The following is a 24,948-nucleotide window of genomic DNA, read 5'->3' as shown; positions in this document are numbered from 1 at the left end:
GTGACATAGTAAGAAATATATATTTGGTCTCTGACATACGGGGTCAAATAGAAGCTACAACTGCTGGCCTATGCCACAGCCACAGCAATGCCAGATCGAGCCGTGTCTGCGACCTACCCCACAGCTCACAGAAATGCCGAATCCTTAACCCACTGAGCGAGGCCAGGATCAAACCTGCATCCTCATGGATACTAGGTGGGTTCACCACCTGCTGAGCCACAATGGGAACTCCCTGACCCCAGTTCTTGACATGGAGTTCCTAAATCCTTTGGACTTTCCTAGGTGATAGGAATGCCTTTTTTTCTTAAGGCCACTTTGTGGGATCCGGTATCGTCTCAGGATGGGGGCCTTTAACTCACAAAAAAAATCAAGCCGGGATTAGAAGTTTGAAACATTCAGTCCCATCCCCTATCATCCACGGAGGAGAGGGCCCTGGAGACTAAACTAAAAGATAATCGATCTTGGAGTTCCCGTCACGGTTCAGAGGAAACAAATCTGACTGGTATCCATGAGGATAAAGGTTCAATCCCTGGCCTCACTCAGTGGGTTAAGGATCTGGCATTGCCGTGAGCTGTGGTGTAGGTTGCAGACGCAGCTTGGATCTGGTGTTGTCGCTGTGGTGCAGGTCAGTGACTACAGCTCTGATTCGACACCTAGTCTGGGACCCTGATATGCCATGGGCACGGCCCTAAAAAGACAAAACAATAATAAGTGATCATGCCTGTGTGATGAAGCCTCCATCAAAATCCCCGGACTTTGGGGTTTGGAGCCCTTCTGGGTTGGTGGCCATATTCACATGCCAGGAAAATGACACCCCAGACTCCTCAGGGACAGAAACCTGCACTTGAGACTCTCTGGATTCTGCCCTATGTACCTCTTCATTTGACGATTCATCTGTATCCTTTCTAATAATGTAGAATATAACAATTATACATTCTATTCTATTATTCTATATTATAACATGAAATATCCTTAATAATGAACTGGTTATAGTAAGTAAAGTGTTTTATTGAGTTGTGAGCCATTAGAGCAAATTATTGGACCCGAGGAAGGGTTCATAGGAGCCCTAAATTTGTTGCTAAATCAGACGGTATAACCAAGTCAGTGGTTAACCTGAGGACCTACTAGTTGAGTCTGGTGTCTAACGTGAGGATAGTTTTGTGGGACCAAGCTCTTAACCTATGGGATTCTATATTCAGCAAAGTATCTCTCAAAAATGACAGTGGATCCAGAGAAAACCATGACTCGAAAAGATACATGTACCCCAACAGTCACTGCAGCACTATATACAATAGCCAAGACATGGCAGCAACCTAAATGTCCATCGACAGAGGAGTGGATTAAGAAGATGAGGTATGGAATTCCCGTCGTGGCTCAGCAGTAATGAACCCAGACTAGCATCCATGAGGATGCAGGTTTGATCCCTGACCTTGCTCAGTGGGTTAAATTGTCATGAGCTGTGGTGTAGGCTACAGATGTGGCTTGGATCCAGCATTGCTGTGGTGTGGCTTAGACTGGGAGCTGTAGCTCTGATTCGACCCCTAGCCTGGGAACTTCCATATGCAGTGGGTATAGCTCTCAAAAGACAAAAAAAAAAAAAAAAAAAAAAAAAAAAGAAAAAAAAATATGTGGTACATATACACAATGGGATATTACTCAGCCGTAAAAAGGAATGAAATAATGGCATTTGCAGCAACATAGATGGACCTAGACATTACCATGCTAAATGTACTTACATTCGGAATCTAAAAAAAGGATACAATGAACTTCTTTGCAGAAGAGAAAGTGACTCACAGACTTTGAAAAACTTATGGTTACCAAAGGACACAGGTTGGAGGGGGAGGGGTGGGCTGGGGGTTTGGGAAGGAAATGTTGTAAAATTGGATTGTGACGATGGTTGTACAACTACAAATATAATAAAATTCACTGAGTTTAAAAAAGAAAACAGAGTTCTCATCGTGGCTCAGTGGAAACAAATCTGACTAGTATCCATGAGGACAAAGGTTCAATCCCTGGCCTCGCTCAAGTGGGTTAAGGGTCTGGTGTTACCGTGAACTGTGGTACAGGTCGCAGACAAGGCTCAGATCTGGTGTTGCTGTGGCGGGCCATTACAGCTCCAATTTGACCCCTAGCCTGGGAACTTCCATATGCCATGGGTGCAGCCCTAAAAAGACCAAAAAAAAAAAAAAAAAAAATCTATTGCAAACCCAAAAGCAACCACAAGAAAAAAGGTGAAGGGATATATTTAAATGGACAAAAGACAGATAATGGGATACTAAAACAATCAACATTAAGCCAGAAAAAGGAAAAATGAGGCTGGATTGAGCAGATGGAAAAATGGCAAAATAGGAGGCTGGCACAATGGGTTAAGGATCCAGCATTGCCACAGCTGCAGCTCAGATCTGATGCCTGGCCCAGGAACTCCAAATGCCAGGGGCCGGCCCCCACCCCAAATTAATTAAATAAATAAATAGTTGACTGACACTTTAAAGAAAAAAAGAAAGAAAGAAAGAAATCATCTCACCTACCTCTTCAAAGGAGTATTTTTCTACAGTATGAAGAGCATCTTGCGTCTCATTCCACCCGCCAACAGAGTAGATGCAGTCATTGAGGGCAGCCACCCCGAGATACGCTCTTCTGGTTCCCATCGGAGGAAGTGGAGACCAACGCTTGGAAAGCGGATCATAAACTTCAAAAGAACGAAGCTCTATTCCTTCATTGCTGATGCCCCCAACTACATAAATTAAACCTGGAAATGGAACATTTTTGCTCAGATGCTATAGAAAATAAGACAAATAATTATTAAAAAGCAATAGTTGTGATTTAAGTTTGCTCTCTGATACTGTACTTAATGTAGAGCTTACAAGAGTTTTTCAAGAGAGAAAACAGACTTGTCCAGTTTATCACAGCTCACATTTAAGCATGTTACAAAGAAATTGGGGTATGAATTTAAGCAGCATTGAATTTTCAAAGAACTTACTCTATAGCAAAATAAGTTGTCAGACAAAGATCTTACTGTCTGATCTTAGGGTCTTCTTGATAATCTCAAATTCCAGATTCACTGCTACCATATACAGGAAGTGAAGGGAGTTTCCTGGTGGCTCAGCAGTTTAAGGATCTGGCATTGTCACTGCAGTGGCTTGGGTCATGGCTGTGGCGCAGGTTCAGTGCCTCACTTTGGAACTTCTGTATGCTGCAGGTGTGTGGCCAAAATAAATAAATAAATAAATAAGGTGAGAGGGATTTTTTTCCCCTTAAAAAGTGTTAGGAAACGAAACTGGGAATGACATGACCCCGTTGGGTAACAACCTAACTGTTGCTCAGATTGACACAGAGAATTGAATTTAAATCAGAATAGTTTATGGCTAGATTAAGGTATTAGGTACAGTACAGTAGACTGTAATTTACAGAGAGTTCCTTATTAAATTTGACCTGAAACTAATAGTTCTGACAATCAAGAATTATTTTTTGAGTGCCTAGTGTTGTTCTTAGAATTCTAAAGTGAGAAGTTATAAGCTATAAGGAGTGGCATTTTAAGAAATGTAAGCTTAACATTAGAAAATTTGAGTTCTTACTGCAGCTTTGCCAGCAACCAACTATGAGAAAAGACATCTCACAGCCTCCTAATTGTCAGCTTCCTCATCTAAAAATAAAGGAGCTGAGGGAGTTCCCATCGTGACACAGCGGAAACAATCCAACTAGGAACCATGAGGTTGCGGGTTCAGTCCATGGCCTTGCTCAGTGGGTTAAGGATCTGCAGTTGCTGTGAGCTGTGGTGTGGGTTGCAGATGCCGCTCGGATCTGGTGTTGCTGCAGCTGTGGCGTATGCTGGCAGCTGTAACTCTGATTAGACCCCCAGCCAGGGAACCTCCATATGCTGTAGGTGTGGCCCTAAAAAGCAAAAGATAAAAAATAAAATAATAAATTAAATAAACAAATAAAAATAAAGGAGTTGAAATAGGTAATCTCCAAGATGCCTCTCTAGCTCTGTGATTTTCATGGGAAGATAAAAATAATAAATATAAAACAACTAGAAAACCCCGTAACATTAAACAATAGAACATATCCTGCATTATGTAATTTGAGCATTTAGATGCTAGCAGAAATCTGGAGTTCCTGCCCTGGCGCTGTGGTTAACGAATCTGACTAGGAACCATGAGGTTGCAGGTTCGGTCCCTGGTCTTGCTCAGTGGGTTAAGGATCCGGCATTGCTGTGAGCTGTGGTGTAGATCGCAGATGCTGCTCAGATCTGGCATTGCTGTGGCTGTGATGTAGGCCAGTGGCTACAGCTCCGAATAGACCCCTAACCTGGGAATCTCCATATGCTGCGGGAGCAGCCCTAGAAAAGGCAAAAAGACAAAAAAAAAAAAAAACAAAAACAAAAACGATGCTAGTAGAAATCTGAGAAGGTATTTATAAAGCAGAAGGAACTTGAACAGAGCAGGCTGAGTTGTCACACAGCAATGGGCAGACTGCTTCCTACTCTATGGGCACATATAAATCTCTTCTCCAGCTCTAGACAGAATCAGGTTCTATTTGACAGTACTTACTAACGACCTGTCAGTGTACAGTAGACAGTTAAAATAACATCTGGGTACCACTTTAATGTGCCGTACATTTTTCAAATCTGATAGCATTGTGTGTGTGCTGAATCACAATGTACCCTATTAAAAAAATCATTGAAGAAGTTTCCGTTGTGGCTCAGCGGAAACAAATCTGACTAGTTTCCATGAGGATGCAGGTTTGATCCCTGGCCTTGCTCAGTGGGTTAAATGATCCAGCATTGCCGTGAGCTGCCGTGTAGGTCACAGATGCATCTTGGATCTGGCGATGCTGTGGCTGTGGTGTAGGCTGGCAGCTGCAGCTCCGATTCAACCCCTAGCCTAGAAACCTCTATATGCTGTGGGTTCGGCCTTTAAAAAAACCCCCCAAAACCCTGAAGAAGTCCACGACACTGTGACGATTCTCTGTGATCCTCTCTCCCTACTGAGGAAACTTACTACGGCCTACATGGGAGAGAAGATGAAAATAATAGATGATAGCTCAAATGCTGATTTTTGCTAGTTAGATATTTTTGCCCATCTGGAATTAATTCTAGCTTTGTTTATTTTGAAAAAAAAAAGATTATTTTGGCAATACAGAAATAAAGATGTAAGAGGTTTAAAGATATGAGATTAAAAGCAGAGCTTCCATAAATAAAAAATAAATAAATAAATAAACTTATATAAATAACTAGTTATTAAAAAAAAAAAAAAAAGAGCTTCCATACTGTTAATGTCAATTATTCGGAACAAACATAAAATATACTTTTGTGAAAATGTGTGAGCCTCAAGCTCAGTTTTTTACAGAAAGTTCTCTCAGGGAAAACTTAAAGCAGTTACCTTGCATTTCACAACACCCAAAATAGTAGCGAGACACAGCCATGTTGCCAACGACTTCCCACTTATTTTCATCAGGATCAAATCTTTCAATGGTGTTCCCTATTTCAGCTCCAATCCAACCACCTGAAACCACACGGAAAAATGTTATTTCTGGGATAAAGGACTATTATTTATGAAAAACACCTTAGAAAACATCTAATCTGGAGTTCCCGTCATGGCGCAGTGGTTAATGAATCCGACTAGGAACCATGAGGTTGCGGGTTCGGTCCCTGGCCTCGCTCAGTGGGTTAAAAGATCCAGCGTTGCCGTGAGCTGTGGTGAAGGTCGCAGATGCGGCTTGGATCCCACGTTGCTGTGGCTCTGGTGTAGGCTGGTGGCTACAGCTCTGATTAGACCTCTAGTCTGGGAACCTCCATATGCCGCAGGAGCGGCCCAAGAAATGGCAAAAAGACAAACAAAACAAAACAAAACAAAACACCATCTAATCTGACAACTTCACATTATGGATGATTTTATCATGTGGACCAGGGAGGTTATCTGTCCAAGATCACATGAAAAGTCGGAATCTGATTGCACGTGGAACTTGGGTCTTTAATCTCTCTGCCTAGGTTTCACGAGAGATTTTAAAAAACAAAAACTTCAACCTACTGCTTAGGAATATGGTATTTTGCAAAACTACTACTTTTTTTTTTTTTTTTTTTTTTTGTCTTTTTAGGGCTACACCTGCGGCATATGGAGGTTCCCAGGCTAGGGATCCAATTAGAGCTACAGCTGCCAGCCTACACCACAGTCACAGCAACGCCAGATCTGAGCCACGTCTGCAACCTACACCACAGCTCGTGGCAATGCCAGATCCTTAACCTACTGAGTGAGGCCAGGGATCAAACCCGCAACCTCATGGTTCCTAGTTGGATTTGTTTCTGCTGCGCCATGACAGGAACTCCCAAAACTACTTTTTGAAACAACTTCTGCCTATTCAGAATGGTTATCCTAGGAGTTCCTGTCAGGGCTCAGCGGTTAACGAATCTGACTAGGAACCATGAGGCTGCGGGTTCCATCCCTGGCCTTGCTCAGTGGGTTAAGGAGCCGGTGTTGCCATGAGCTGTGGTATAGGTTGAAGATGTGGCTTGGATCTGGCGTGGCTGTGGCTGTGGCTGTGGCATAGGCTGGCCACTACAGCTCCAATCCAACCCCAGCCTGGGAACCTCCATAGGCTGCCGAGGGAGTGGCTTAAGAAATAGCAAAAGACCAAAAAAAAAAAAAAAAAAGAATGGTTATCCTAATCACGAGCTTTAATTAGTCAGCTGAAGTGCTTCGCTAGACACCTCATCTGTAGTTTCTCGACCTTCCTTCTAAGAACTCCATACGTGACAGTATTTCCCAAGTAACACAATTTTGAGAAGAAGAACTTTTAAAGCTGAAAAGACACACGTTTCTTATCGGAAGGAAAGGAAACCTCTAAAGTAATCATAATTTGATTAAGAATTTAAATAATATTAGATATCCTTAAATTGGACAGTAATAATTACCTAAAGCATAGATAGCCCCATAACACACACACACTCCCAAGCCACAGCGGGGATGATTCATTGACGCTACAGTCGTCCACTGCTTAGTAACTGGATCATAGCATTCAGTACAGTCAAAAATCATTGAATCTTTTTCACCTGAGTTAAATCAAAGAGACACATATGAGAAGGTTTAGTAACATTAATAGCCTAAAACCATAATACAAATATTCAGCAGCATTGTTTCCAGAAATTCAACTATTATGTCTGACTTTATACTATTTGTTAAACTTTATTTTCCCACCAAGTATTATTTTGAATCCATAACTCTGTCATTTATTAAAGACCACTTAGTGAAGCAAAGGCAAAATTTTCCTAATATCTAATTCTACTACCCAAGCAATCTGTGAAATCCATGCAACTGAAGATACAATTTGCACCTTAACACTTTTATATTTTATACTTTAGATAACTTCTCTGGTGCAATTGAGGGTTTTTTTTTGTTTTGTTTTTTTTCAGGGCTGTACCCGCAGCATATGGAGGTTCCCAGGCTTGGGGTTGAATTGGAACTACAGCTGCTGGCCTGCAGCACAGCCACAGCAACTTGGAATCCAAGCCCCGTCTGCGACCTACACCACAGCTCACTGGCAATGCTGGATCCTTAATCCACTGAGTAAGGCCAGGGATAGAACCTGCATCCTCATGGACACTAGTTAGATTCGTTTCCACTGAGCCACGATAGGAACTCCCAATCTGAGTTTTCATGCAATGCATCTCTAGCAACAAACAGAAAAATGAAAAAATTTTAAGTACTACTTAAAATGGAATTTTAAAATATACCATAACTAGGAATAAATCTAATCAAAGGTTGTATAAGACATTTATGGATATAACTTGTAAACTTTATTTAGATAATCTTTTTTTTAGGGCTGCACCTGCGATATATAGAGGTTCCCAGCTAGGGGTTGAACTGGAGCTGGAGCTGTTGGCCTACGCCACAGCCACAGCAACACCAAATCCGAGCCATGTCTGCAACCTATGCCGCGGCTCTCAGCAATGCCAGATCCTCCTTCCACTGAGCACGGAGGCCAGGAATCACACCCACATCCTCACAGATACTAGTTGGGTTCTTAACCCACTGAGCCACAACAGGAGCTCCCTAGATAAAAATTTTTTTTTGGTCTTTTTGTCTTTTCTAGGGCCGCACCTGCGGCATATGGAGGTTCCAAGGCTAGGGGTCTAATCGGAGTTGTAGCGGCCAGCCTAGGCCACAGCCACAGCCATGCCAGATCCGAGCCACATCTTCAACCTACACCGCAGCTCACAGCAATGCCGGCTCCTTAACCCACTGAGTGAGGCCAGGGATCAAACTAGAAATCTCATGGTTCCTAGTCAGATTCGTTAACCACTGCACCATGACGGGAACTCCAACAAATTTTTAAGGAAGATCTAAATAAGCAAAGAAATGTATCTTTCTTTTTCCCCCAGGCTAGGGGTTGTACTGGAGCTGTAGCTGCCGGCCTACGTTACAGCCACAGCAACGCAGGATCCAAGCTGTACCTGTGAACTACACCACCGCTCATGGCAATGCTGGATCCCTAATCACCGAGCAAGGCTGGGGATTAAGCCCATGTCCTCATGGACACTAGTTGGATTCATTACCACTGAGCCAACACAGGAACTCTCAAGAGATATATCTTGCTGATGAGTTATAAGCCCCAAAGTAAAGATGCTTATTCCCAAAATTATTCATAGATTTAAAGAAGTCCCAATGAAAAAAAAAACTTTTATTTTCATTGTGTGAAAATGCAGATAACATAAGGAGTTCCCGTCATGGCGCAGGGGAAACAAATCCGACTAGGAACCATAAGGCTGTGGGTTCCATCCCTGGCCTCGCTCAGTGGGTTAAGGATCCAAGGTTGCAGTGAGCTGTGGTGTAGGTCGAGACGTGGCTCGGATCCTGTGTTGCTGTGGCTGTGGTGTAGGCTGGCGGCTGCAGCTCCGATTAGACCCCTAGCCTGGGGACCTCCATATGCCATGGGAGCGGCCCAAGAAATAGCAACAACAACAACAACAAAAGACAAAAAGACAAAAAAAAAAAAAAAAAACTACCATGAGATACCACCTCACACCAGTCAGAATGGCCATCATTAATAAGTCCACAAATAACAAATGCTGGAGAGGGTGTGGAGAAAAGGGAACCCTCCTGCACTGTTGGTGGGAATGTAAGCTGGTACAACCACTCTGGAGAACAGTATGGAGGTACCTTAGAAATCTATACATAGAACTACCATACAACCCAGAAATCCCACTCCTGGGTATATATCCGGACAAAACTTTCCTTGAAAAAGACACATGTACCCACATGTTCATTGCAGCACTATCCACAATATCCAAGACGTGGAAACAACCCAAATGTCCATCAGCAGATGATTGGATTAGGAAGATGTGGTATATATACACAATGGAATACCACTCAGCCGTAAAAAGAACAAAATAATGCCATCTGCAGCAACATGGATGCAACTAGAGACTCTCATCCTGAGTGAAGTAAGTCAGAAAGAGAAAGACAAATACCATATGATTTCACTTATATCTGGAATCTAATATATGGCACAAATGAACCTTTCCACAGTAAAGAAACTCATGGACATGGAAAACAGACTTGTGGTTGCCAAGGGGGAGGGACTGGGAATTTGGGGTTAACAGATGCATACTATTGCCTTTGGAATGGATAAGCAATGAGATCCTGCTGTACAGCACTGGGAACTATATCTAGTCGCTTATGATGGAGTATGATAATGTGAGAAAAAAGAATGTATACATGTATGTGTGACTGGGTCACCCTGCTGTGCAGTAGAAAATTGACAGAACACTGTAAACCAGCTTCATGAAGGAAAAAATAAAAATCATTATAAAATATAAAAAAAAAAACCCAAAAAAAACAAACCTAAGTATTCTGCCTGGTAATAAATCACAGTATCCTGCTCGTATGAGATATTCACTATCTTGTGTTTCCTTTTCCTTTCATTCATTTATTCAATAAATATTTACTAAGAACAACTCTATCTACACATATGCCCCATAGTAGCTCACAATATATACAAGGCACATATATAAAAATGCAGTCAAGGAGCTCCCCGGTGGCTCAGCCAGTTAAGGATCCCGCATTGTCACTGCTGTGGCTCTGGTTACTGCTGTCACCCAGGTCCAGTTCTTGGCCTGAGAACTTCCGCACGCCACCGGCAAGGTCAAGGAAAAAAAATGGAGTCAACTTACAGCTAGAGCCTAACAGGAGAAATGAGACATTACCACTATTACCTCCAATTGCGTACACCATGCCCCCCAGAACCGCGACGCCTAGTCCACATCGAGCCTGATGCAGCGAAGACACGGTGGTCCAGTACTGGGTAAAGGTGTCAAATCGTTCTACACAGCTGAGGGCTCTGCTGTCACTCCAACGGCCCCCCTGCAACCGAGTATATCCACCTGCATGAAGGGAGGGAGGGAGGGAGGTACATAGCAGATCCCTTGCTGCTACCGTGGAACTGGTAATAACAAGAAAAGCCTAGCCCTCCGCATCTGGACATTTAATGTCCCGACTGCACAGTAAGGAATAAGTGCTTCAGAGTCTTCCATATACATAAACACATTACTCTTAAATGTTCGAAGTCCTGAAAGATTACGGCTTAAATGCAGTGAAGTCAATCACAATAATTGAAGCCAGATGAAACATAAATCTAGGATCTGGTTATCTGTCTAGAGGAAGTTCACTGTGACTTCTATTAACGTGTTTTTCAATTAAAAATACTGAGTTGAGGAGTTCCCTGGTGGCCAAATTGTTAAGGATTTGCAGCTGTCACTGCTACGGCTCGGGTCACTACTGTGACTGAGGTTCGATCCCTAGCCAGGGGATCTTCTGCATGCCACTGACACAGCCAAAAAAAGAAAAAGTGAGCTGAAATTCTTGTTTGATTGTACATCTCATCATTTTAAAAAGCTTAGCAAACACTCAAAAATACATAAGTTATAGCATATATAAAATTATACATGCAATTATACACATACTAGAAATTATATCATACATCAAGTTTTTAGACATAAATTATGTTATACACATAAATCCAGGCAGTCTGTCAATATATGTATTAGACATTGATAAGCTTTAATGCTTTTTTTTTTTTTTTTTGGTCTTTTTGTCTTTTTTTTGTTGTTGTTGTTGTTGTTGCTGCTATTTCTTGGGCCGCTCCCGCGGCATATGGAGGTTCCCAGGCTAGGGGTCGAATCGGAGCTGTAGCCACCGGCCTACGCCAGACCCACAGCAACGCGGGATCCAAGCCGAGTCTGCAACCTACACCACAGCTCACGGCAACGCCGGATCGTTAACCCACTGAGCAAGGGCAGGGACCGAACCCGCAACCTCATGGTTCCTAGTCGGATTCGTTAACCACTGCGCCACGACGGGAACTCCAGCTTTAATGCTTTTTAAAATAAAAATGGAAAGGTTCGTCTGATCACCCTATGGATTATCCTGCATGGCCACATTTTGGAGACCACTAGTTGCTATCATCCTGGTAACCATCTAAGACACTGTGAAGAGCTAAAATGTTTGAGATTTATTTCTCACTAGAATTCAAATGTTTAACTTCTGGGTTTTTTGGGTTTTGTTTGTTTGTTTGTTTTTTAGGGCCACACCCACAGCATATGGAGGTTCCCAGGCTAGGAGTCTAATCGGAGCTGTAGCTGCCAGCCTACACCCAGAGCCACAGCAACCCTGGATCCGAGCCGTGTCTGCAACACCGGATCCTTAACCTGAGCGAGGTCAGGGATCGAACCGGCAACCTCACGGTTCCTAGTCAGATTCACTTCTGCTGTGCCACAATGGGAACTCCTAATTTCTGTTTTTTAATGGCCACATCCATGGCATACGAAGTTCCTGAGTCAGGATTCAAATCTGAGCAGAAGCTGTGACCTATGCCACAGCTGCGGCAATGCGAATCTTTTAAGTGTATGTCCTGGGCAGAGATCAAACCCACACCTCCACAGAGACCCAAGCCACTGCAGTAGGATTCTTAACCCACTGTGCCATAGTGGGAACTCAAATATTTAACTGTTAAAGCAGTATTTCTTAGGCAGTTATTTAACAACAATTGGGATAAAGCTGTGGCCCACCTAATTCTCGCTCGGGGCAGCCTCCTTGCCTGCCCTTTGGCTTCTCTCACAAGTGTCCTATCTTAATAAATCTATTTCTTGCCTATCAAAAAAAAATTAGGTATCTAAGAACTCAGAGATTTAAATCACAGAATAATAGATGTCAAATAAATAGCTATTTATTCTTAGATATGTCCACTGCACTATACAAATGCAACTTACAAATCTGTAGCCTGTATGTGGAATTAAATATGCCTATTTGACATACCTGCATATTCTGACACATATAACAACAAAAAAAATTTAAAAGGTTTTGATCCTAAAAATAAAGATACCTATTACTTAAAAATGTTCTCACCTACTGCATACAGGTATTTTCTTGCTTTCTTCCGAGGTCGAACCTTAGACGTCTGCAGAAAATTACAAAATTTGTTCTCTTTGGGAGATTTGCTGACCTCACAGTACTCTTTCAAAAGCGTTTGCAATGCAACACGAAGATTAAAATCAGATACTCCTAAAGCAATGTTGAAAAAGACAGTATTTTAATCAACTTTTAAATAATATTAAAATGTTTCTATAAAAATAAAATACATTTAACAATCAAAAAATAAAAATTCAACCTCAAACAATGCTGTTTGTTTCCTATAAATAAATTTAAATATTATCATTTTTCTAATATAAAGACAGAATTTATTTTTTTAGCCACGCCTGTGGCACATGGAAGTTCCCAGGCCAGGGATCAAAACCCTCACCACAGCAGCGACCTGGGCTGCTGCACTGATAACGCTGGGTTCTTAACCCACTGTACCACAAGGGAACTCCAAGACAAAATTTATTTGATCCTATGGTGAAAGGCATTTTCAAAGTTTGAACCTAAAGATAATTTATTTTAATTTTTAAAATCTTATTTTATTTTTTAAATTTATTATTATTATTATTTTTGTCTTTTGTCCGTTTTGGGCTGCACCCATGACATATGGAGGTTCCCAAGCTAGGGGTCTAATCGGAGCTGTAGCTGCCAGACTACACCACAGTCCCAGCAACGCCAGAACAGAGCCACGTCTGCGACCTATACCACAGCTCATAGCAACGCCAGATCCTTTACCCACTGAGCGAGGCCAGGAATAAAACCCACAACCTCAGGGTTCCTAGTTGGATTCGTTTCCAGTGCACCATGACCGAAACTCCTTTTCTTATTTTATTTTATTATTTATTTATTTATTTTTTTGTCTTTTCTAGGGCCGCACCTGCGGCATATGGAGGTTCCCAGGCTAGGGGTTAAATTGGAGCTGTAGCCACCGGCCGACACCACAGCCACAGCAATGTGGGATCCGAGCTGCATCTGTGACCCACACCACAGCCCAGGGCAATGCCGATCCTTAACCCACTGAGCGAGGCCTAGGATTGAACCCACAACCCCAGGGTTCCTAGTCGGATTTGTTAACCACTGAGCCCCGACGGGAACTCCCTAAAGATTATTTAAAGGCTACACAGAAGTTACGCTTTTCTATCAGTATAAAAATTCTGGATTTTTTGAGGATTCAGGATTCACTGAGTTTTGGTTTTTGTTTTTAGCATATACATTTTCCTCAAATGTTAGGTTTTGTTCAATATTTCAGAGTGGCAAGAGGAATCTACACTAAGACAATAAGAATTGCCAAAAATAGCAATGGCATTTTAGCTGTCAGTAATTTTATCTCCTGTGGTATTTAATCTCAACCACGGTACTTAAGGATTTGGTTTAAAAAATGGATAGAGGAGTTCACCGGTGGCTCAGCAGGTTAAGGATCCGGTGTTATCACTGCTATGGCGCTGGTTACTGCTGTGGTGTGGGAGGCTTGACCCTCGGCCCGGGAACCTCTGCACGCCACAGGTGCAGCCGTAAATAAATAAATACAGGGTAGAAATACTGAGCCACTACTATCTACACGAAGGCTACATCTTGTATATAACAATCATTCAATAAATGCCTGCTATTGAACTGGATAATGACAGCACCGTCACATTACAGAGGAAAGGCCACTGCACGATACTGTGGCTAACACAACACGCCACAAGACGTACCTTCTATGTACTTCAAAAGCCTCTGAGGAGGTAGTAAGGGGAATCGAATCGGGTCGAGCACTTCCACTACGTGTTTTCTTCTCCTTCCCAGATCTTTCAGAATCCACTGCATTGCTGCTAAGAAGACCTGGTATTCATCCTCGATGCTAAGCTCTTCACTTCGCAACACTTTGATCAGCTGATCTTTGGTAAGCGCCAGGAACTCTTCCCCACTATGAACCTCCAAGAAATGGACATGAATGTAGTTTTCCGTAAATTCCAAAAGATCATGGCAGGCGATTTGCTCGGAGAACTGAAAGATCCCAATGCAGTTCTGTGGATCGATCTGTCCTTTCAGAAACTCACAGCACAGATTAACAACTTCCGTCAACTGCAGCATGTCTGCGGCAACAATCAACTCCTGGACATTATTCACTCCTATGTTCACCGTACCTAGAGAAGCAGGGAGACCGAATAACCAATACAAGAAAACAAACATTTGACCTATATTCAAAAAGCATTACACTTGATTCCACTGATAGCTTAGGGTTTGTTGGGCAGATAGATACTAAGTAAAAAGTCAACAAAACTCATTGAAAGGCCAAAACTTAAATGATGATAGTACCCAACATGCATATAACATGATCGACCAGGCATAGCATTAAATTACTTTATACATCCCTTAACCCTTCCTACAACCCCAGGAAGTAGGAGGGCTTTTTCCCCTTGTTTCTGTTATTAAGAAAACTGAATCCTCAGAGAGTTAAAGTAACTTGCCCTCCCTGTCGTATGCGTTGAGTGAGATGTAGGGTAGAGAGTGACATCAAAGTCCATAGCTTTTGGACTTGGAGAAGAGACTTGTGGTTGCCTGATGGGAGGGGGAGGGAGTGGGAGGGATCGGGAGCTTGGGCTTATCAGACACAACGTAGAATAGATTTACAAAGAGATCCTGCTGAATAGCATTGAGAACTATGTCTAGATACTCATGTTGCAACAGAAGAAAGGGTGGGGGAAAAACTGTAATTGTAATGTATACATGTAAGGATAACCTGACCCCCTTGCTGTACAGTGGGGAAAAAAAAAAAAAAAAGTCCATGGTTTTAACGTAAGGCTACAGGTATTTAACAAACATTTTACTGAGGCACTGGGGGGAGAGAGAGGGAGAGAGAGAGAGAGAGAAGACTTAATTGATTGAAATGAGAATTCACTACGAATTTGGAGATCAAATCATGGGTTGTGATGGAAGGTAACTGAATGACTGTTACTGGATAAAGCCAAGAGTTCCTAGAGAGTAATAAGAACGCCGTACAGCTTAATAAGGTTTTATACATTATAAAAAGCACTTTTATGGTTACCAAAGGGGAAACATGGTAGGGGAGGGATTAAATTGAGTTTGGGATTAACATACACACAATTATATATAAAATATACAACCAACAAGAACCTACTGTGTAGCACAGGGAACTCTACTCAATATTCTTTAATAACATATGGGAAAAGAATCTGAAAAAGAATGGACATATGTATACGTACAACTGAGGCACTCTGCTGCACCCTGAAATAATACAACACGGTAAATCACCTATATCCTGATACAATTAAAAAAATACATAAATAAAGAGAAAATGTGGTATAAACATAAAAAATTTATCTCAGGAGTTCCCGTCGTGGCTCAGCAGGAACGAATCTGACTAGCATCCATGAGGATGCAGGTTCAATCCCTGCTCTCGCTCAGCGGGTTAAGGATCCAGCATTGCCACGAGCTGTGGTGTAGGCTATAGACGTGGCTCGGATCTGGCGTTGCTGTGGTTGTGGTGTATGCCAGCGACTACAACTCCGATTCAACCCCTAGCCTGGGAATCTCCATATGCTGCAGGTGAATTATAAAGTGCTACAATCCCCAGTTTATGCAGAAGGAGAATGAGGCTCTCACAAGCGCATTTCTATTCTTATTTTTTTTTTTTCCTTTTCTATTTTTTAAGTACCTGCTTTGTGTTACCTATAAAATTCTGTGAAGGCAGAGGCCATTCCTGTCTCGGTTACTGCTAAACCCCAGGGCCTAGCTCAAAAGAGTACTCATATATATTTGTTGAAAGAATGAATAAATAACTGATTGAAGTTAAATGCCTTGTATCACATAACTAATTAGTGGCAGAGCTAGATCATAAACCAGGTCATTTGATTCTAAGCGAAGAGCATAAAAGACTAAGGTGAAAGTATTTGTTAACCTATTAGAATTCTGAATGGTCCACAAAGACTACCTAGAGGAGATATTGATAGAATAACAGGTTTTCCTGCCCCATCCCCAAAAATAAAATGTTATTACAATGAAACTCAAGAAACATGTTTTTAAAGAACTGTGTCAAAGACTATAAAGTCCTGTCTAATAAATACAGCATACAATTTTTTTAATCCTTACTAACAGAACCTTGATTTTGTTGTGACTGGCAGCTGTGCCCTGCTGAAAATGACATTTCTCAGCTTCCCTCGCAGACAGGGGTGAGGTCTGGACTGAGTTTCGCCAGCATGACATAGGCAGCAGTTACTGGGGAGGCTACGAGAAAAGCTTAAAAAAGGACAGACTCAGCGGCAGTCCTTTTACCTTCCCCTCTTCCACTGGCCAGAGTTCAGGATCATGGGATTAGAAGCTACAAGCTACATACACAGGGTGGAGCAAAATGATGGGAGAATAATGAGGCGCTAATGAAATCAAGAAGCCATCGTTTTGTGGAAAGATAAACTATCTTGTTAAGCCATTTTCTATCTTTTACTAGCAGCCAAACACTGCTCTTAACTGTGAACCAATTTCAGCTTTACATATCAATATTCTACAGCGCTATTATCCCCCAGATATGGACAGTAGCCCGTATTTCTCTAGGTGTTACCACTTTTTACTCCGGTGATGGACAGGCGAATCACCAGCAACATGGAGATGATGCCATGATCATTCTCTTTCACTAAGAAGCTCTTACTGCTACTGTAAGACACCGGAGACAGAATAAACCACTTGTGGCATTTCTTCTGTTTTTTTTTTTTTTTTATTCTTTTGTTTGTTCTGTTTTCTTCCTGCACCTCTGGCATGAAGTTTCTGGGCAAAGGATCCAACCCCAGCTACAGTAGTGACAAAGCCAAATCCTTAACAGCCAGGCCACCAAGGAACTCCCACTTCTTCCGTTTTTATGTAGTTCAACACTGATGCCACTGAATTACTCCACATTCATTTATACTTTGCAAATAAGAAAAACAGGCATTTATGAAGCAGTTTAATCAGCTCACACAAGTCGTTTAGAAAAGGGAGGTCAAGAACCTCTCAAACTTAATTTGTACACCAGCCAATAGGCAGAGCTACACTGCTTTCAGCAGATAAAAGATTACCATTTTTATAATCCCAAATTAAGAGTTATTTTCTGCGGAGTTCCCATCGTGGCACAGTGGAAACGAATCTGACTAGGAACCATGAGGCTGCCGGTTCAATCCCTGGCTTTGCTCAGTGGGTTAAGGATTTAGCGTTGCTGTGGCTCTGGCATAGGCCGGCAGCTGTAGCTCCGATTAGATCCCCTAGCCTGGGAACCTCCAGATGCCACAGGTGGCCCTGAAAAGACAAAACGACAAAAAAAAAAAAAAAAAAAAAAAAAAAAAGGAGCTATTTTCTGGAACTTTCCAAAAAGGAATATGAAATAACACAAAGGAAATAAATCATCTTTTGTTATTTGCCAGGTTTAAGTAACATGCATTAAATAAACAATATTACCTCCCACCAAGAAGTCCTTTAAGGAGAACACAGAATATTCTCAAAACTAGACTATACAAATATAGTCTTTGTTTTTAAACATCGTTTTCCTGATTATAAGAATAATACATATTCACTACAGGAAAAAAAAAAAACCTGGAGTTCCCATCGTGGTGCAGTGGTTAATGAATCCGACTAGGAACCAGGAAGTTGCGGGTTCGGTCCCTGCCCTTGCTCAGTGGGTTAAGGATCCGGCGTTGCCGTGAGCTGTGGTGTAGGTTGCAGATGCGGCTCGGATCCCGCGTTGCTGTGGCTCTGGCGTAGGCCATCGGCTATAGCTCCAATTAGACCTCTAGCCTGGGAACCTCCACATGCTGCCAGAAGCGGCCCTAGAAAAGGCAAAAAGGCAAAACAAAAAACAAAAAACAAAAAACAAAAACCCAACCTTTAGGGCAGAAAAGTATAAAAATGAAAAATGAGGAGTTCCCATTGGCTTAGCAGGTTAAGAACCTGCCTAGTATATCAGGATGAGGGTTCGATCCCTAGCTTCGCACATTGGGTTAAGGATCCAGTGTTGCTGCATGCTGCAGCACAGGTCACAGATGCGGCTTGGATGTGGTGATGCTGTGGCATAGGCCTACAGCTCCAGCTCCAGTTTGACCCCTCGCCCAGAAACTTCCATATGCCACAGGTGTGGCCCTAAAGAGAGAGAGAGAAAAAAAACAAAAATCACACATCTTCCCATACACAAATGCTATATTAACACTTCAGTGTATCTTTCAAAGCTTTTTTCAGATTTGAGTATGTATATTTACGTTACATGTTGACTTAAACACTTCACACTATAGTTATTGTGTACATTTTATAATGTCATTAAAACTCTTCAAAAATATTTTAAAAGTTTTGATTAAATTAATACATGCTGATTATAAGAATTTTGAGGAAAAAACAGAATAAAGGGGTAGATAAAAGGGAAAAATAAGAATCTTCCATATTCCATCATTTAGAGAGAAACGCTTATCAATATTCTGATCCTTTTTCTGTGCAAAAACACACAAATGATTTTTTGTGTGTGAAATTGGGGTGGTATTTAATCCAGGATTTTTTTTATTTAATATACTCCAAATATTCTTCCATGAGAGTGTGAATGTGTGTGTGTGTACACACACACACACACACACACACACACACACACAAAACCTGTGAGATCTAAAACTTGGAGTTCCCATTGTGGCTCAGTGGTTAACGAATCTGACTAGGAACCATGAGGGTGCGGGTTTGATCCCTGGCCTCGCTCAGTGGGTTAAGGATCCGGTGTTGCCATGAGCTGTGGTGTAGGTCGCAGATGTGGCTCAGATCCTGAGTTGCTGTGGTTCTGGTATAGGCTGGCAGCTACATCTCCAATTAGACCCCTAGCCTGGGAACCTCCAAATGCCACAGGAGCAGCTTTAGAAAAGACAAAAATTTTAAAAAATTAAGAAAAATAAAACTTATTCCAGTATATATACATGTACCATAATTTATTTAACCACATAACCTACTGCGGGACAATTAGACTGTACTGAATTATATACTACTAAAAATAATGTTAGATGGGAGTTCCCGTCGTGGCGCAGTGGTTAACGAATCTGACTAGGAACCATGAGGTTGCGGGTTCGGTCCCTGCCCTTGCTCAGTGGGTTAACGATCCGGCGTTGCCGTGAGCTGTGGTGTAGGTTGCAGACACGGCTCGGATCCTGCGTTGCTGTGGCTCTGGCGCAGGCTGGTGGCTATAGCTCCGATTCGACCCCTAGCCTGGGAACCTCCATATGCCGCGGGAGCGGCCCAAAGAAATAGCAAAAAGACAAAAAAAAAAAAAAAGTTACAATAAACATAAGAATTTGTCTGCATCACTAATTAATTCCTTAGGAATACTGGGTCGGAAGATACAAACTCTTTATTTATTCTTTATTTTTTTGTCTTTTGTCTTTTTAGGGCTGCACCTGTGGCATAGGGAGGTTCCCAGGCTAGGGGTCAAATCAGATCTAGAGCTGCCAGCCTGTGCCATAACCACAGCAACGCCAGATCCAAGCTGCTTCTGTGACCTACACCACAGCTCACGGGAACACCAGATCCTTAACCCATTGATCGAGGCCAGGGATCAAACCCACGTCCTCACGGATACTAGTCGGGTTCATTAACCACTGAGCCACAAAGGGAACTCCAGATATGAACTTTTTGAAGGCTCTTGATAACACGCTGACAAAATACTATCCATATAAGTTAGACCAATTTATATTCCCATAGCAATATGAGTGATTCCATGATTCTTCAGAGCTAAAGCTCACTTAACATACCTGTGTAAATAAAATCTAGAAGTACTTGAAAGATTCCAGCTTCAATTCCTAGAATCTGTACAACATCCTTTGAGGACTCTTTCATTCCTCCAGTGAACAAAGCTGCAAAGTAAGGACTACTGGCAGCCAAAACCAGCCGATGAACGTTAAAAGTTTCCTTCCCAACTTGCAGCTGCACATCACAGAAATGCTGTCCATTCCTCATTTTGTTCATCTGGGCCAAGATGAGCTGAGCATGTTTATCTGATGAAAAAGGACTATCGCCAGCCTTGGCACATCCCTCGCTAGCCATGATGATGACAGTTCAATTAAAAGGATTGTTGCCCATAATCTGAAAAAAAAAAAAATAGAGACCAAGCAACGTATTTTTGCATTTCATATGTCTTCTATTCATACACATATGAAACATCCCCTATCCTCAAGGAGTTTATAGTCTATTTAGGGACACAAAACACACATGAAACAAATAAGGACTAAGTCCTGTGGTACTATTCCTAATAGGGTTTCAGAGAAGGGAATAAGCAATGGGACCTAAAATAACTAGATGATACTTCACAGCAGAAATGGGATCTGAACTGGATACTGAGTGACAACGTATTAAGGTATGAGGAGAGGGTATAAACCCTTTTGAAGGCAGTAAATAAAATAAGGAAAGGCACAAAGGCAGAAAGACATTTTTATACACTATGGTAAGGAAGCATGTGGCAGCTGAAATGAACTTTCAGAAAGCAATTGTGGGGGTTCCTGCTGTGACTCAACAGGATCAGCAGCATTTGAGGAGTGCTGGGATGCAGGTTCGATCCCTGGCCCAGCACAGTGGTTTAAGGAAATGGGGTTGCGTAGCTGTGGCTCAGATTGCAACTACAGCTCAGATCAGATCAGATCCCTGGCCCGGGAACTCCATATGCCACAAGGCAGCCAAAAAAAAAAGCAATTGCGGGAGTTCCCTGGTGGCTCAGCAAGGTACAGATCTTGGTGTTGTCACTGCTATGGGTCAAGTCACTGCTGTGGCATGGACTGGATCCCTGGCCCCGGGAACTTCCGCATGCCACAGGTGCTGCCAAAAATAAATAAAAGCGATTGTGATCAGACCAAAAGTCTGCTTGGAAACCTTCAATTTATGGAGCTCCTGTTGTGGCATAGCGGAAACAAATCCGACTAGGAACCATGAGGTTGTAGGTTCAGTCCCTGGCCTCGATCAGTGGGTTAAGGATCCGGCGTTGCTGTGAGCTGTGGTGTAGGTCACAGATGAGGCTTGGATCCGGCGTGGCTGTGGCTGTGGGGAAGGCTGGCAGCTGTAGCTCCGATTGGACCCCTAGCCTGGGAACTACCATATGCCTCAGGTGCTGTCCTAAAAATCAAAAAAAAAAAAAAAAAAAAAAAAGAAAAGAAATACTTCAATTTATGTACGTCTCCTAGCACACAAAGCCTATCAAGTTTCGACCTCTGTCGAGCTATCCAATCCCACCTCCTATAATCCTCTTTGAACTTAATACTCCAACAAAATCTAACAACACATACTGTTTTCACGTTTGTGAAATAAATGAGCACAAAGAAATAACCACAGCAGCTTAGGTTGTTTTCTAATTCTGATAGCTTTTCCACACATTATGCCAATTGTAATTCTCACAATAATTAAGAGGCTGGAAGACAAGATATTATTATTTGAAATGAGAGAAGGAACTTGAAGCTTAGTTTCCCAAGGACATAGTGTTAGGATAATGACAGCTCTAGTACTTGAACCCAGGTCTTCTTACTCTAAATCTTGGATTTTTTTCCCCACCATACAAGGTGCATAGGAATTATGGAGTCAGGTTATAGAGAAAGGGCGTTGAAACCCAAGCACAAAAATTTGGATGTAAACTTTTATAGGTTTAAAGAGAATAAACATGACAACAGTTCAGAACTGTTATTTGAGCCTTCAGGGGGATGACCTAAGAGGGAGCAAAGTCTTAGAAAACAGCCCTCCAGGAGTTCAGCGGAACTCAGTGCTAACGGACCTGACTAGGATCCATGAGGATTTGGGGTCGATCTCCGGTCTTGCTCAGTGGGTTAAGCATCCAGCTTTGTTGTGGCTGTGGTGTAGGCTGGCAGCTGCAGCTCTGATGCGACTCCTAACCTGGGAACTTCTACATGCCGCAGGTGTAGCCCTAAAAAGAGGACACCCCCCCCAAAAAAAAAAGAAAGAAAGGAAGAAAGAAAGAAGCCATGAGATCCAGTAATATAAAAGATATGGAGATGAAGCACAGGGGAAATAAATCTAAGGCATTTAGGCGTCAGGGAAAACTGATAATGACTTGACAGAAATGGTGTCTGATGTCAGAAAAAAGTGGTGCGGGAGTTCCCGTTGTGGTGCAGCAGAAACAAATCCGACTGGGAACCACGAGATTGCGGGTTCAATCCCTAGCCTCACTCAGTGGGTTAAGGATCTGGCGTTGCCATGAACTGTGGTGTAGTTCGCAGATGCGGCTTGGATCTGGCGTTGCTGTGGTTGTGGCACAGGATGGCAGCTGCAGCTCCGGTTAGACCCCTAGCTTGGGAATCTCCATATGCCGTGGGTGTGGCCCCCAAAACACAAAAGACAATAATAAATAATAATAAATCTAAAAAAGAGAAAAGTGGTTCCGTTTATAGCAGTCAATCACACTTATCAAAGTAAAAATAACTAAGCTGATTATCACTATTATCTAGGAATTAACCTGAGAAATTTGATTGAAAAGTTCCAACGGAGCAGCTAAAACTTCACATCAGTGCTATGTGACTGTCAACATATTACATTTAACTGGCATATAAAGGCAGTGTATTTGTCTCTACATAGAAATCTGACCTGTAGATATTATTAAACATGGCATGGCTGTTGTGCTTTTTTGTTTCAGATTTCTTCTTCCATCAGCAGATTTTGGACCCTAGTGGTTTGTTAATTACAAGGTACCTTCTCTGCCCCCAACTTCAAGGCATCAAGCACAGCCATTGTGCTAAAATGCTGCCTCTTGCTACCAAAAAACCTCCCAAAGTTACTGAATCCACTTTGGCAGTGACAGTAGAAAACTCTTAGTATGCTTCTTAGTAACTGCTGATACTACCCCACTGCCAGTGGGGTACTTCATTCCACAAGGCAGCAGGTGGTGAGTTTTTTTTCCTAAAAGGAAAGCACATAATTTGGGGACGTTGCACAGGGATGTGAGGTATGTGCCCCAAGAGATACGAACTTGAACGACAGATTAGGAAACGCCCAGAGGAAGAAAACAGGGACCTATGTTCAGTGGCCTCGAATTCACTACCAAGAGCACATGGAGGCTGCTTTATTCAGCACAGGGTGTCAGAAAGAATGTCAAGACGAGCCAGCGTCAAAACAAATGAGGCCTTTGTGCTTCACTTGGGGGCTGGACCCGGAGAGCTACTCCTAAGCTGCCGAGACACTAAAGGCAGATAAACATTCCGGCGCGACCTAAATCGCGGGGCAGGCGTCCGGGCCGCACCAGGTGACCGCGGACCAGCGGGAGCTCGGCCTCGGCTTCCCCGGTGGGGGCGGGGAGAGGAGATGCAGGCGCGGACGCGCGCAGACGACGCTACGGTTTGGGCGAAAACACGTCGATTATCCGGCACACCTGAACCGCCGGGGGGGGGAAGCCGGTTGCAGAGGCTCCTCGCACTCCGCTCCTCAAGGGTCCCCAGGGCCGGGGGGAGCCGAAGAGGAAAGTCCCCACCCCGCCAGAGACACCCCCGGGACGCGGGCCCTCCTTACCCGCCGCTTCCCCTTCCCGCCGGCGCCCGCGCAGGCTCGGCGCGCGCAGTCGCGACCAGCGCGCGCGCGGAGGGGGCGGGGCAGGCCGGCGGGGCGACGAGGCCGCGCACCCCGCGCAGGACCCGCCGCTGAACGCTGGGGCGAGGCGGGGCCGGCGACGGGGCCTCTCCGCCCGGCCGGCCGGCGCGTCTGCGCAGGCGCACTGCGCTTCCGCTCCTGGGGCGCCGCCGCTCCCGGGGCCGCGCGGCCGGGCGCGCGCCTCGTGCCTGCTCCCCGCCGAGGAGGCCCCGCGGCCGAGCCGGACGCGCGCCCCCCGAGGCTGGCCGGCCCGGCCTTTCGCCTCCGCCGACCCGCTCTGGAATTTCGTGGCGTCTCAGCAGCTAGCGAACGTCTGTGCTGGTGACACACAGGGACACACACGCACACACACACACGCACGCACGCACACACCCACGCACACCCAGTGGCCGGTCTGCCGCTCACACCCGCACACACCTACACACCCACACACACACACCTACACACCACCTACACACCCACACACACACCTACACACGCACCTACACACCCCCACACACCTACACACCCACCTACACACCCACGCACGCACACACCCAGTGGCCGGCCTGCCACTTCTCTGCTCCTTACCATTCACTGGGATGGTCCTCGGGGTCCCTGCCTGACTGGCCCCGCACTGTGAATGGAGGCCTCCTTGGACCAAATGGACAGCTCAAGCCGTGCGGTTGTTCAAACTGGAGAACCTCACAATATGGCACATTTAAAAACGGCGTTCAAGCTTTCTGACCCCAGCCCACAGGGACTAAAACATGCTGCATCAAACCCAATGCTACCACGTATGTACCCTGTAGATAATCCACATCTGAAGCAAAAATCTCGCCAAATTATGCCGGGGAGGGGAAGTAGTCCCCTCTACCCACCCTGAGTTCTTGCGGCTGGACTAGTAGTAACACTGACACAGGATAGGTTAACGGGAAAAAAGAAACAAAAGCTAGCTGTTCACAGAGAAGTCTCAGAGCAATGGGGCCTAAGAAGT

General features: G+C 43.6%; 1 protein-coding gene across 3 annotated transcripts in view; it reads right to left on the bottom strand.

Moving 5' to 3' along the window:
• IPP (intracisternal A particle-promoted polypeptide) overlaps positions 1-24,072 on the bottom strand; it is a 31,026-nt gene extending 6,954 nt beyond the window's left edge. The window contains exons 1-8 of one of the 3 annotated variants that reach the window (XM_021096725.1): positions 23,895-24,072; positions 20,150-20,480; positions 14,105-14,536; positions 12,399-12,554; positions 10,211-10,378; positions 6,911-7,048; positions 5,382-5,504; positions 2,529-2,749 (exon numbers count right to left, since the gene is read on the bottom strand). In XM_021096725.1, the coding sequence (XP_020952384.1) occupies positions 2,529-2,749; positions 5,382-5,504; positions 6,911-7,048; positions 10,211-10,378; positions 12,399-12,554; positions 14,105-14,536; positions 20,150-20,441 (1,530 nt within the window). In that variant the 5' untranslated portion in view covers positions 20,442-20,480; positions 23,895-24,072. Of the gene's footprint in view, positions 1-2,528; positions 2,750-5,381; positions 5,505-6,910; positions 7,049-10,210; positions 10,379-12,398; positions 12,555-14,104; positions 14,537-20,149; positions 20,481-22,149; positions 22,300-23,894 lie in introns of those variants that run through there. The other 2 variants (XM_021096726.1, XM_021096727.1) reach the window with 2 other exon arrangements.

This window comes from Sus scrofa, chromosome 6, assembly GCF_000003025.6.
Source record: "Sus scrofa isolate TJ Tabasco breed Duroc chromosome 6, Sscrofa11.1, whole genome shotgun sequence".
NCBI classification, from domain to species: Eukaryota; Metazoa; Chordata; class Mammalia; order Artiodactyla; family Suidae; genus Sus; species Sus scrofa.
The sequence above is the reverse complement of the archived record's forward strand: the minus strand, read 5'-3'. Positions and strand labels throughout refer to the sequence as shown.